At 33.6% G+C, this 14,512-nt stretch overlaps 2 protein-coding genes and 1 pseudogene across 2 annotated transcripts; 1 reads left to right on the forward strand and 2 right to left on the reverse strand.

The window, feature by feature from the left end:
* Nucleotides 1-2,850: 2,850 nt before the first annotated feature.
* LOC133318949 (uncharacterized) lies at nt 2,851-3,504 on the reverse strand (annotated as a pseudogene).
* A 49-nt stretch (nt 3,505-3,553) lies between these two features.
* Nucleotides 3,554-5,420, reverse strand: LOC116766961 (probable phosphoserine aminotransferase). Its single transcript, XM_061521594.1, has 5 exons — nt 5,118-5,420; nt 4,793-4,954; nt 4,592-4,686; nt 4,328-4,496; nt 3,554-3,735 (listed from the first exon to the last, which is right to left on the reverse strand). The coding sequence occupies exons 3-5, from the start codon at nt 4,631-4,633 to the stop codon at nt 3,590-3,592; spliced, it is 357 nt and encodes a 118-aa protein (XP_061377578.1). The 5' UTR covers nt 4,634-4,686; nt 4,793-4,954; nt 5,118-5,420; the 3' UTR covers nt 3,554-3,589.
* Nucleotides 5,421-8,969: 3,549 nt separating this feature from the next.
* LOC116767149 (probable phosphoserine aminotransferase) lies at nt 8,970-12,680 on the forward strand. Its single transcript, XM_061521655.1, has 8 exons — nt 8,970-9,127; nt 9,193-9,323; nt 10,793-10,908; nt 11,072-11,233; nt 11,340-11,434; nt 11,531-11,700; nt 11,844-12,110; nt 12,187-12,680. Exons 1-8 carry the CDS (start codon nt 9,077-9,079, stop codon nt 12,290-12,292), a joined length of 1,098 nt encoding a protein of 365 aa, XP_061377639.1. The 5' UTR covers nt 8,970-9,076; the 3' UTR covers nt 12,293-12,680.
* Nucleotides 12,681-14,512: the final 1,832 nt, after the last annotated feature.

Consider the following 14,512-nt stretch of genomic DNA (forward strand, 5'->3'; position numbering starts at 1 on the left):
ATCGTTATATATTATGTTTATAGAGGAGCAACTTTAATGGAAATACAACCTTTTCGGATAGTCGTTTATAAGTAAAAATTATGCGATTAGAAATATTAAAATTACCTTTATTCGAAAGTATTAATTAGAAGACATTAGTAGACAAGATATCCAACTATGTATTTTAAGTATATTAAATACATAATAAATAAATTTATTGATGCTTGTTAAAAATTAACCACAAGATTTTTTCAATACCATACTGGGAAGGACTCTTTGGATTGGGTGCAAAATAAATGACACGCGGTTAAGTGATGCGGAATTATTGGAATGGCCATATTTGCTCTCCTTCGGAGCGTTTTTCACCCTACTCCGCGTCTGGTTTTAATACGACATGCGATAGATTTATGTCAAAATTAGAGGGAATAAAATAAACCTTTAATGATATTGTCTTAAATGTTATTTAAAAAATTTTAGACACGACAGTTATGTCCTATTAGCCCATTAAGTAATTTACATATCGGAAGACTGTACTTTGAGCCAAGTGACTGACAAAACATAATGACAAATTATTTCATTTTATAGTCGTCAGAGACGTAAAACTTGTTTTTGTCTACGATTAATAAATTAAAACTATTTGTAAAAAACATCAGAATATAGTAAAAATGATACTATTAATTATACATACACAGTAGTATTGATCTTATTTAAGGTTTGCTGATTTAAATCATAGGAAATAGGAAACGTCTGTAAATTTCACGTCAATTTTCATGAAATATGGCATATTACAAGCACTACGGCCCTACCATTGTAACATTATCAATTAAGGCAAAATCTAATCTTCAGTTTAATGATCTAAGACTTTTGCGATTATTCATTTAAATGAAACTAATATTTTAGGATTACTACGCGTTATTTTATTATTTTTAAAACTACACAATCCGGACGTGTAGGTTACTTTGCAGTAACCTTGATCACGGCGGACGAGATGAGAATGTTTGTCAGTTGTTCTTGTTAAATAACAAGTAAATAACGCGTAGTAATCCGAAAATAAAATTTTAATTTAATCTTTAGTTTATTCGAAAAATTTTGGCAATGAAAAAATCTTCACAAATAAAAAAAAATTAATACATAAGAGAACTAGAAGAAAATATTAGACGTGGGTGACTGCTGCGAATATTGATTGACTATACTATTTCCACTTAATACCAAGTGAAATAACTGTTCTTTCAAGCATGCTAAAAGCCATTCAATAATTCAACAACTGTAAAATGTCCTTACATAGGTATAAGGTTTTATAGGTATAAGTTTTTTTAGGTTAATATTCATGAGGAGCTCTGTTTAAGGCTTTGTCTACAACTGTAAGTATTGTATTTATCTGAAGAAGTTTGTCAGCATGAAACTTGCTAGTATCAGCTTTTATCCTCAGTACGTGACATTTGTGGGAAATACTGTGCACTTTTTCGCAAGGATGTATGCCATAAACAAGGAAGTACACTGAAAATACCTTATTAGTTATATCTTATTTATAAACTAAGGTCGTTCTTCAGTAAAAATAGATTTCGATGACATGTTAATGGAGCCACAAATATTTGAATATTTTTAACCTTTATGATCACATCTTATATCGTTAGTACATATTGAACATTCAGGCCCATCTTGAGAATTATTAAGGTATCTCGAGACGATAATTACTAGCTTAATTCGTTTATTAGCAAAATTAGTAAGGGAAGAAATCAAGAATCTTTATTATCATTGTACTTACATATGTATATGGTCAATTCATTTTAATTTGATATTATTGGGAATTCCTTCGTTTTTCGTAAATTAATGTTGTTCGGGAACTTTATTATTATCTTATTACATTTCATAGCGATATCATCGAATTAATCCAATATAAATCCTACAAATTCTTCGTAAGTTAAGTTAATAAATAACAAATTAATTTCTTGCTTTTTTATATTATGGTAATTGTTCAAGGTGATAAGGCTCAATTTAGTATGTGCGGAAATATGCGTAGTGAAGAGACGTGTGAATGAGAAAATTGACTACGTTACAGGTTAAGTGGACTTTATAACATATACCCACATAATTATGCATAGAACTAATATTAACTGCTAATAGGGCGACTAAATTAGCTATTTGCTACGTCTCTTCTCAGACATTCCGACAACCAGAGAACACGGTTCTTTCTCACAATACGAATTATAACAATGGTTAATGTTTAGGTAACGTGACCTAGTAATTAACTCTATAACTCACATACATAAATTTAACAAAATATTCGTAAATTCAACAACAAAAAAGATATACTTAACTAAATTTAATTAAGTGATAATTAATCAACCGCCCACCGTACTGTAGCATGGTTGCGATAAAAATTTAAAATACATTACATACAATACCTTTTTGTATGTTAACGCGGTGAAAGGTTTTATACGTACCCACATAAGACCCTCCGTCTAGGGGAGACGGAGGATCTTATATGGGATTCACGGGCCAGAAGGTCCCATGCTACCCACTAAAACACCAGTGGTCACTCTCCTCACCACCTGGTGGATCGACGCGGGAATCTCTCAAGGCATGCATCTGCAACGATCCGGCGGCAGGCCGCGAACGGCTACCGCCCCCGAGGGCTCACTCCACGTGACAAGGAGCGTCCCCCCGCCTGGCGGGCTTGCTTAATCGCGAGAGGGTTAACCCCTTACCCCTCCCACCCAAGCCCACGCGGCCAGTCTCCAACTACCCACCGCCGAGTGTAAGCGTCCAACGGCAGACAGAGTGGAGACCAGCCATCAAGCGACCCGGACCTCCGAAGAGGCCCGAGTTTCCGTTCGCCGCATCCAGCGGCGAACCCCCTCCCCCCTCGTGACTGATTGCACCGGTTAACCAGTGGGCGATGGTTTCGTCACTTCCCGACGCCAGATTGCATAAAATACCTGTTATTTGTTAATGACTATTATTTTGCTGAGAGGCCTCTTCAATATACCGTTTTTACATTTGACGGATACAACTCTAGCGATTTTATCACGGCCAGCATCTTTAGCTACAATTTTACCTAATAACCATTTAGAAGGTGGCATATTGTGCTCTCTTTAAATTACTATATCATCGATTTCAGGCTCAGCTGCTTTGGGGTTGCATTTGTTACGATTCGTAAGATATTATTTGTTCTATCTGTTCCAGAAATTGTTAATTACTTTCTGAGTTAAACGCCCTCTCTCGAGGTGGCTAACATTACACTTGGTAAATCCTTTGTCAACGAGGTTTACTAAAGGTTCGCCAATAATACTGACCCGGTGTCAATGGGAGAGGGTCATTAGGGTCATCACTGAGAAGTGACATTGGTCGTGAATTTAAGCATGCTTCTACCTGGGCTAAAGCCGTCGATAATTCCTCATAAGTGAGTGTAGTATCTCCTGTGACCCTTTTTTAAATGTGATTTATTACTACGAACCCCAGCCTCCACAATATCATAGGCATATAAAACCCTTATACGACTTAGATGCCCTACCGTGTGAACATCTAACGTTATAGTGAAAATTTAACCTAAAGAAAGACACGCGAGGAAATTATTTACGAACACAGTTTTAGAACGAAATATTATTACTTAAAACTTTAAATACCTATGTCCCTTTAATTGTATCAGACCTAAAGCCTCAGCTCCCTTTAAGAACTCCTTCTCCAAAACATCATCACCGTTCAGAGATCCAATTCTAAACGGAATGTTCATTTTACTTCTATCTTTCTTGGCAACTGGTTGAAGAAGTTTAAATTTTCAATGACTTCATATATGAGTGAAGACTTGTCTTTCCTGTCGATCCATTGGAGCACTCGTCCCATAACCTGAATACTATCATCCAAATATAAAGATTAAGACTATCTACGTCTGTTTGATTTAAGAGTTGTCATATTAATCTATAAATATAAGTCTTTGTAATGAAAACGTTTGTACTATTTTAGGATTCAAATATGTTCGCGGATTTACTAGTTTATTAGTTCGATCGATCGATTAGTTATTCATTCGATATAGGTTCGTCGTGGATTTATATGCGGTAGAAGTGGGAGCGAGAGGTATAACGGCTAAATCTCTCTACAACCTACTAAAAGACTTGGGCCTGTCCAGAACTCACATCAATTCATTCTTGGAACATACTTCGAAGGCAGCCCTAGAAGGTTCTTTTCAAATTTGGTTAGGTACGGAGAGGAGCTTGGACAGTGGAGGTGAGCGTTTAACGCCTGTTAGATAGGGGCCCAGACAATTCCCAGACACTGTTGAAGCTCCTCTCCCTGCAACGCGATGAATCCGAGTGGGGAATCCATTGAATACTAAGAGGTTTATATATACTTACAAACATCGGTGTGTTAGGAATGGAATCCGCTTTCGCATTGATGGTCCAATCCAATATTGAAGGGCAAATGGGAAGCGCTGGGTTTAAGAGATCTTCCCTCACTATAACCAGAGCAACACCAGAAGTACCTAAGTTCTTTTGAGCACCGCCGTAAATGACTCCAAACTGTGTAAGGAAAAATATAGATTATGTATATATCTATAATTTTTCTTCATAATTTTCACAACTACCAAAAAATATTTGCAGCGACTAATACCAACTTTAGAAACATCAATTTTCTTGGACATAAAATTGGAAGACATATCAGCAACCAGTGGCACACCTTTAGTGTCCGGGATAAAATCAAATTCTATTCCTGAAAGCAGAAATATTTTTACAATAAAGTAAATGGCGTTTTTAAATAATTCCACTTAGTTTATAAGATTTTTGTCTTTCCTTATATTCTATTCTATTTAGCTTACCGTGTATCGTCTCATTGGTGCAAATATGGACGTAGGATGCGTTGGGGTCGAGTTACCAGGTTGACTGATCAGGTATTTCCACGTAACGGTCAGTTGGTGGTAATACCAGATTCACCTTACCGTACTTCTTCGCTTCCTTTGCGGATTTTGCTGACCAGGCACCTGAATAATTTTTATTACGGGAAGACTTGCTTTATATCCATGTATTATAGAGGAAACGTAAGATATCTTCCTTCCTTATATCTTCACAATCAAGCAATGTCATTAGTGTTAATGTATTCTTAAATGCAAGGCTTAATGTATATGTCATAGTAAGTAGAATTACCAGTCACTACATAGTCGGCTGAACCAGTCCGTGATATTAAATTTAGTGGCACCGCAGCAAATTGTCCCTGACCGCCGCCAGATAGAAATAGTATTTTGTAGTTGTTCGGGACATTTCTGAAATAATAACGTTTTGTCAATTGGCAGTTCCATTGATATAAATGTTATTCCCAGACGAAACTTATCACAAACTGGAAAACTTCGACATTGGAGACGACACAAACTATTTTAGATAAGACGATTTACTTTAACGCAGCATTATCGATTTGTAGTTTTCCGTCAGTCTTAAATCAATCGTTTACAAAAAAACATCTTGGCTTGAGATTCTCACGTTCCTTTCGACTTGAGACAGTTAATTACGTTATCATGATTATGGCAAAAAATTTAGAATGTATTATAAGTTTATCCCATATTTCAAGTATTTTATTACGGTATTCTTGAAATGATGGACTGTCAATTTAACGAAGGAGGGTAGACCATTAAAAAAGGGTTGCGTTGAAGCGGACCTTCTAAGTTTATTATTATTACTCAGATCTCTATTAATCCCTAAGTATGACTACGAAACTTTAATACAACCTTCATGGTTTATTAATCCATGTAAAGCCATTACTAAAAGTTATATGCGAATATAACAATAGAACGTAGATAACAATATGGTGTTTTTTTTAATCAATTAAAAAAAATACATAACAGAAACTTCAAAAGACAATTTTATCTAGATCCTATCAACTTTATATATCGCAGTACAATAGATGATACTAAAATAGCAATTCATGACTATGGACAAACGTTCACATCTATACATATAAATAAAATCGGAGTGTTTGTTCGTAAAATTGAAATTACAGTTTTTTCTTTTTAAAATTTGGTTTTATTTAGGTCAATGTAAAGCTATAAAACATTTGCTTTCGATATATGTGAGTTTAGCCAGTCGCGTTCTGCATTTTAATTTGACATAAATTAATTTTAATAATCTTGTTATTTTATTATATCTAGAAGTAATATTGCATACTTTTTAGGATTACTAGGTCAAGAATGATTTCATAGATTGACGGGAAGGTAGTCTAGCTTTAATCAGCTTGATAGCATCGATACTAGCTGTTACCCGGACTCTGTCTACGTATAAAAAACAAAAGACAATGAAACTACTTTTAAGCACCGCATGCACTCCACCTCCCGCGTGATAACCCTTAATTTCGGGATCGGGATAAAAAACATCAAAAGTTGCTCCTATAAAAAACATCATTTACGGCTGTGCTCAAAAGATCATAGGTATAGCTAATGTTACTTTGGTTATAGTGAAAAAGGATCTGGTTATAGTGAAAAAGGATCTCTGTTTAGGTGGTAGAGCCTAGCTGTGGTCAGTTACTCCAGCTGGAACACGGGCAGGCTCGATCGGGGAAGTACTAGCCTCTCACAGAAGATTGACGTGAAGTAGCCTTTTATAGCTGCAATTCGTCTGATGAGTGAGAGAGCCGGTTGTCCTTTTCCTGTTCCTACCCTTTTCTGCCATTTCCTTATTCCCACCCCGCCCTCTTCCTCAATAACTAAGGTTAGCAGTGCATCCGCAACATAAGATATGTTGTCGATGTCTATGGGCGACAGTCACTACTGTCCATCAAGTAGGCCGTCTGCTCGTTTGCCACCTTTACATACAAAAAACCAAGCGCACCTTCCATTTGCACCTCAACATTGGATTGGACCGCGAATTCAAAAGCGGATTCCATTCTTAGCACACCGCCGATTTTTGCTTATAAAAACATATTTGAATCCTAAAACAGTACAAATGAGATGTTAAATATTTGACAAGTACAAAAATAAAACTATATATATTAAATCAATTCTGTTTTAATTTAGCCTTAACAAATTCTCTTAATTTCGTTGAAATTGGACTGGCTTAGTGTTTTGATCCTGTATTTGAACAGATATAAGTGACGCCACAAAATGTATTCCCACGTCTCTTTGTTATTTTAAAATATTCACATATAGGTATAGTTTGTCTCACTTCTTGATTATTTGACAAAAGTACTTGATTATACACTCTTGATTATTTGATAAAAGTGTGGTTGGTCAACAGTAATTACATACATTTCTTCTAGTCATCCTAAAATTATTTTTTTATTATTAATGATATTTTATAAAGGCCTCCTAATACTTTGCAGAAGATCTTTACACAAAATAAATTGAAGGAAGAAGAAAAGAAAATTACAAAAATCCCGAAAAAAGTAAAACGACTCCCTTATAATAAACTTTTGAAATGTTGTCCTTGCTGCCAATCATGCTGATAATTGTCCATTTGTGTGATGGTTCGCAGTTAGTTGTACAGACCGACCGCAACATTCGAATATCGTATATGTACATATATATAAAGTAACGCCATGTTTGCGTAAATTAGCTGTGTTGATCGGAATTAAGGATTTTGTAATAGAAATCAATGTTTGGTCCTAAGGACGAATTATAACCCGTCACCAAATTCCTGATTGGAACGATGTTTCTCACGTGATAGGAAGAGTCTATCGATTCTATAAGAACAGGTCCAAGGGCTGAAATTTAGAAGCTCATCCAACTACTAATATGCCTTTCGTTATTCCATTATTTCAAAAGTTTGCTGTTTTATGAGGTCTATATATCTCAGTAACATTAACCTCTTGAGAGCGGGCTTATAGTAACAAATAAAACGTATAGTAGTCGTTAAATGCTTATCGGGTGGGAATACTGGTCGTCATGGTCGTAGCATATATTTCTGCATAGTCGCCTTTCCTTGTCGTGAAACTGTGATCTCATACGACAGTGATTGGTCTCATCTTTTAAATTTTAGCAATGAAATCTTGTGAAAAGGTTTTCCATCAGGTAGGATGATAGCCAAGTCCTATAGATCTATAGATCTAGATACAGATTGTTTTTCTGTTGAGGTTTTAAATATCTATGAAGTATGTTTGTATAATATAAATGAAAAGGAGTTTTAATAACTTGCGTCGTGTGTTGGATTCTTAAGATCCTTGAGACTGATTTGTCATTAAACTACAAATATCGAATTAAAAAATGTAAATGTTTATTTAAATAAAAAATACCTAAAGAAATTATGTAGTACATATAAATTAGTCTGGTGTGGTTTTGTGAAAGCAAGCTAAAAAAGTTTTTTCGATTCATTTTAGTGTTAAAACTATATTATTATTTAAACTTATACGTTTAAAAATGTAAAATGACATCCAACTATGTTTTAATTTTATTTTCGATATGAGTATTGGTGTACGGAACACGTTGTAAATGAAATTCTCTGCGGTCAGCTGATGCGAGCTATTGGCGTGGTCCTAATTGCATCGGCTACTCTGCTGTGATGCGACATGCGATAAATGGACGAAAACAGAGGGGATGTACTAAAAATGTTTACTTTGACAAAATAAAATCAGATTGAGAATTTAATACTATTTATAATCTTTTAAAACATTGTATTATATTACCTATTTTCATAAATACATAAATTAAAAACTACAAAAAAATATATAGGTATCAATGGCAATAGTTGATTATTTCTTGTTGCCAAGGGCAAGACAGACACATTGTAGGTATTCCTTGATAACCGGTTATCAAAGATAAATACTTATACCCTTTTGTAACCGGTAACGATGCAGATTTTGAGGAAAAAAATTTCTACAACGATTATTTGCGTTAAAAATTACTATTAGCAATATATAATTTATAGCTATGTCATGATATTTTATATATAAATAAAATTATGTATGATTATGATTGATACAAACGTTTGATACAATTAAAATAACGAATTACATATTGAAATAATGACGCAATATGTGATACAGTTCTTTAAAAACAGTATAGTGTGACGCGTGAATCATTCGATTCCAATCGCAATTTATTTACCTCGTTTAACCGAACGAATCAACGAACCAGTCTAGCGGCATATCTAAGTAAGCGTGCTCGTGTGTTCAATTATTAAACATGGTTAAAATACACAATTTCGGGGCTGGGCCAGCCAAGTTGCCAGAGGAAGTAAGTGTTATACTCGTGTTCTAAAGCATTTGTGTACAGGTCAATAATGTATAAATATTCATCAGGTGTATGAAATATTAAAACAAGAATTGACCAACTTTGAAGGGACAGGGATCAGTTTATTGGAGACGAGTCATCGTACGCCTGCTTACGCTAAATTAAATAAGGATGTACAAGATGTTGTGAGAAAGTTGTTGTGAGTATCGAGGATTTGTTTTTTATTAAAGATATTTAAAAAGTTTCGTCACCTAACTTTTGTACCTATTGGTTTATGCTTACATAAATATATATGTATACTAATATATTTTTTAAGTGACTTGAAATGAGGTTTTATGCAAAACAAAGAATTGCTAAAATACGTCGAAAAATGTGATTCAATGTCAATCTTGTATTAGGTGAAAATATTTAATTTATTTTTAAAATATTGTTTTCTTTAGGTCAATTTAAAGCTATAAAACATTCTTTTTCAATATAATTATGTGGGTTTAGCCAGTCACGATCTGCATTTTAATTTGACATAAAATAATTTTCATATTCTCGTTAATTTATTATATCTAGAAGTAATATTGCATCTTTTTTATGATTACGATGTCAAGAATGATTTCTTCTGTATAATACATGGATCGAGGGGAAGGTCTATCAGCCATATAATTGTCTTATTAGCAAGATACTAAGACATTAGATAATAGCTGTTACCCGCGACTCCGTCTACGTATAAGAAACAAAAAAAATTAACTCCTTTTAAGCCGCCTGCAATTTCGGGATCAGGATAAAATTATCCCAAGTTGCTCTTTATGACATCAACTACCTATCCATGAAAGTCTCGTCAATATCGGTCCCGCCATTTCAGAGACCAGCCGGAAAAATAGACAGACAGACAGACTAAAATGGTAAAAAATGTTATTCAGGTGTATGGACCGCATATATATTCAAATGCATGTGGTAAATAACCGGTTTTTTAAATGTAACAAACAGACACTCCAATTTTATTTATATGTATAGATATGAATATTTTTACAGTCACGAATCGCTATTTTAATATCACCTATTTAACTACGATATATAAAGTTGATAAGATCTAGATAAAATTGTTTTTTACGTTTATTTTAGATGTTATTGTTTGTTTCACGTTTATGTAGTAGATGCTCTATTGCGTGTTACGTATAATTTTTATAAAAAGCTTTACATGGATTAAAAACCATGAAGGTTGTATTAAAGTTTCGTAGTCATACTTAGGGATTAATAGAGATCTTAGTAATAATAATAAGCTTAGAAGGTCCGCTTCAACGCAACCCTTTTTTAATGGTCCACTCTCGTCCGTTAAATTGACAGTCCGTCATTTCAAGAATACCGTAATAAAATACTTGAAACATGGGATAAACTTATAATATATTCTAAATTTTTAGCCATAATTACGATAACGTAATTAATAGTCTAAAGTCGAAAGGAACGTGAGAATCTCAAGCCAAGATGTTTTTTTGTAAACGATTGATTTAGGACTGACGGAAAACTACAAATCGATAATGCTACGTTAAAGTAAATCGTCTTATCTAAAATAGTTTGTGTCGTCTCCAATGTCGAAGTTTTCCAGTTTGTGATAAGTTTCGTCTGGGAGTAACATTTATATCAATGGAACTGCAAATTGACAAAACGTTATTATTTCAGAAATGTCCCGAACAACTACAAAATACTATTTCTATCTGGCGGCGGTCAGGGACAATTTGCTGCGGTGCCACTAAATTTAATATCACGTACTGGTTCAGCCGACTATGTAGTGACTGGTAATTCTACTTACTATGACATATACATTAAGACTTGCTTTTAAGAATACATTAACACTGATGACATTGCTTGATTGTGAAGATATAAGGAAGGAAAATATCTTACGTTTCCTCTATAATACATGGATATAAAGCAAGTCTTCCCGTAATAAAAAATATTCAGGTGCCTGGTCAGCAAAAGCCGCAAAGGAAGCGAAGAAGTACGGTAAGGTTAATCTGGTATTACCACCTACTGACCGCTACGTGGAAATCCCAGATCAGTCAACTTGGAAACTCGACCCCAACGCTTCCTACGTCCATATTTGCACCAATGAGACGATTCACGGTAAGCTAAATAGAATAGAATATAAGGAAAGACAAAAAGCATATAAACTAAGTGGAATTATTTAAAAACGCCATTTACCGTATTGTAAAAATATTTCTGCTTTCAGGAATAGAATTTGATTTTATCCCGGACACTAAAGGTGTGCCTCTGGTTGCTGATATGTCTTCCAATTTTATGTCCAAGAAAATTGATGTTTCTAAAGTTCGTATTAGTCGCTGCAAATAATTTTTTGGTGGTTGTGTAAATTATGAAGAAAAATTATAGATATATACATAATATATAATTTTCCTTACACAGTTTGGAGTCATTTACGGCGGTGCTCAAAAGAACATAGGTACTTCTGGTGTTGCTCTGGTTATAGTGAGGGAAGATCTCTTAAACCAAGCGCTTCCCATTTGCCCTTCAATATTGGATTGGACCATCAATGCGAAAGCGGATTCCATTCTTAACACACCGCCGATGTTTGCGTAAGTATATGCTTATAGAAACATATTTAAATCCTAAAATAGTACAAACTTTTTCATTACAAAGACTTATATTTGTAAATTAATAAGACAACTCTTAAATCAAATAGACGTACATAGGCTTAATCTTCATATTTGGATGATAGTATCCAGGTGATGGGACGAGTGCTCCAATGGATCGACAGGCAGGGTGGTCTTGATGTGATGGCTGAACTAGCGACCAAGAAGTCTTCACTCATATATGACGTCATTGAAAATTCAAACAGTTTTTACAACGCACCAGTCGCCAAGAAAGATAGAAGTAAAATGAACATTCCGTTTAGAATTGGATCTCTGAACGGTGATGATGTTTTGGAGAAGGAGTTCTTAAAGGGAGCTGAGGCTTTAGGTCTCATACAATTAAAGGGACATAGGTATTTAAAGTTTTAAGTAATAATATTTCGTTCTAAAATTGCATTCTTAAATAATTTTTCCTTTACAATTTTTCAGGGATGTCGGTGGAATTCGTGCTTCAACTTACAACGCGGTGACAGTGGAGGAAGTTCAGAGTCTTGTTAGTTACATGATAGATTTTTACAAAAAACATGCCAAGTGAAATACATTCCTATATACCTAAGTTTATAGATAGATAGATTTACATATACAAGTATATATATTTTTGTTTTTGTTTTGACGTTTTCTCTCATAATGTCAATTGTAATAACGTTAGAGGAATTATAATTTTACCTTATATTGGCTGTGCAAGGCATGTCCTTGTTTGTGATTTTAGAATAATGATTATTATTTATTCGTGGTAATCTTCGCAAATGAACTTCTTGAAACTACTGACCCGCCCACAGAGGCAAAGAAAAAGATTAAAACAGGAATGAAGTTGCAGGGTGTGGTCGGTAAAATAAAAAATTACTGGATCATTAAACGACATGAGAGCAAATAAGATGTTAAATATTTGTCAAGTATTCAAAAATAAAACTATATGATTTAAATCAATTGTGTTTTAATTTAGGCTTAACAAATTCTCTTAATCTCGTTGAAATTGGACTGGCTTAGTGTTTTGATCCTGTATTTGAAGATATAAGTGACGCCACAAAATGTATTCCCACGTCTCTTTGTTATTTTAAAATATTCACATATAGGTATAGTTTGTCTCACTTCTTGATTATTTGACACAAGTACATGTGGTTGGTCAACAGTAGGAAACTCTTTCACAACCAAAATGAGTTCGATATTCTTAAATTTTTGGGGAGGGAGGATCAACTAGTATTTGAAAAGTGTTAAAGACCAAAAATTGTTCAGTGTCTCATGACCTGCATTAAAATTAAAATGTTTTATGTATTAGAATACCGTTATAATATAATAACATTTTATAATCTATATCTATAAAAACTACACATATTTCTTCTAATCATCCTAAAACTTATCTCTATCGATATCAGTCCTCTTTTATAAAAGTTTTCTAATACTTCGAGATAAGATAACTTCTAATACTTAAGAGCAGAAAATTACAAAAATCAAGATAAAATGACTCCCTTATAATAAACTTTTGAAATGTTGTCTTTGCTTATATATATATATATTCTAAAGTAAGGCAGATTAGGCAGTTTAGGCAGACCCTGGCTAATGCTAGGATAATTGCCACGAAGAAGAAGAACATTCTAAAGTAACAGCATATTTTCGTAAATAAGTTGCATTGATAGGAAATAATGATTTTAAAATACAAAACCATGATTGGCCTTAGGACTAATTATAACCCTTAACCAAATTCCTGGTTGGGACGATGTTTCTCACATGATAGGAAAAAGTCTATCGATTCTATTCTTATAGGGCTGGAATTTAGAAGCTTATCTCACTATCAAAACAATTTACCTTTCGTTATCCCATTATTCCAAAAGTTGGCTGTTTTATGAGGTCTACATATCTCAGGAACATTCATCTCTTGAGAGCGGGCTTATAGTAACAAATAAAACGTATAGTAATCGTTAATTGCTCATCGGGTGAGAATACTTGTCATTATTATTATAGCATTTATTTCTGCATAGTCATCATTGCTGTCTTTTATTCATAGTATATGTAAATTTTTACATCTCGTGTTATGATATCTGTGTTCTGACTTTTGACATCCAATATTTTAAATTTGTGCCAGTTAATGCAGTTAAATAAACAAAATAGAAATGCTCTGTGCACTAACTTAGATTTACAGATCTCCACATCTGATGTTCATATTCTTTCATTACTAGCGAAATGACCTTAAATAAAGTCATTAAAGAATTCAGCTTTTCCATATTACATAGCCGCGATAATTTTCTAGAAACTCACGATCATAGGTAGGAGAGACATCAATGAATTAGAAAATAGATTACCCAATTAATTAATACTTTATATTTTATATTACATTAAAATTTTGATTGTTTATAGTCCTTAATTTTAAGTCCTTTATGTCTAAAATCAGTTAACTCAAATAAGGATAGGATTTTTATACAATTGCAACAGTCTGAAATGTAATCAAATGTGCAATAATAATATTACAGAGTTTTATAATGTCGTCAAGTTATTAATAAAGAGATATTTTATAGTTTAAAAGCAAAATATAATACTCGAAGCAACACATTGAATAAACAATTTTAATTTAAATAACTATCAAGATTGATAACAATTTTTTTTGCTACATTATTAATATTTTTGAGTACTTCGCTGGTATGATCCCTGGTTGATTTTATCTTGTTATGGTAGGAATTCTGAGCGGCTTCAATATTTTTATCACCACAGGACCGACGGTTGTCATTGAAAACATACTCTTTTGGTTAAGTACGGCCTGTTT

Source organism: Danaus plexippus, chromosome 10 (assembly GCF_018135715.1).
Source record: "Danaus plexippus chromosome 10, MEX_DaPlex, whole genome shotgun sequence".
In the NCBI taxonomy this organism is placed as follows: Eukaryota; Metazoa; Arthropoda; class Insecta; order Lepidoptera; family Nymphalidae; genus Danaus; species Danaus plexippus.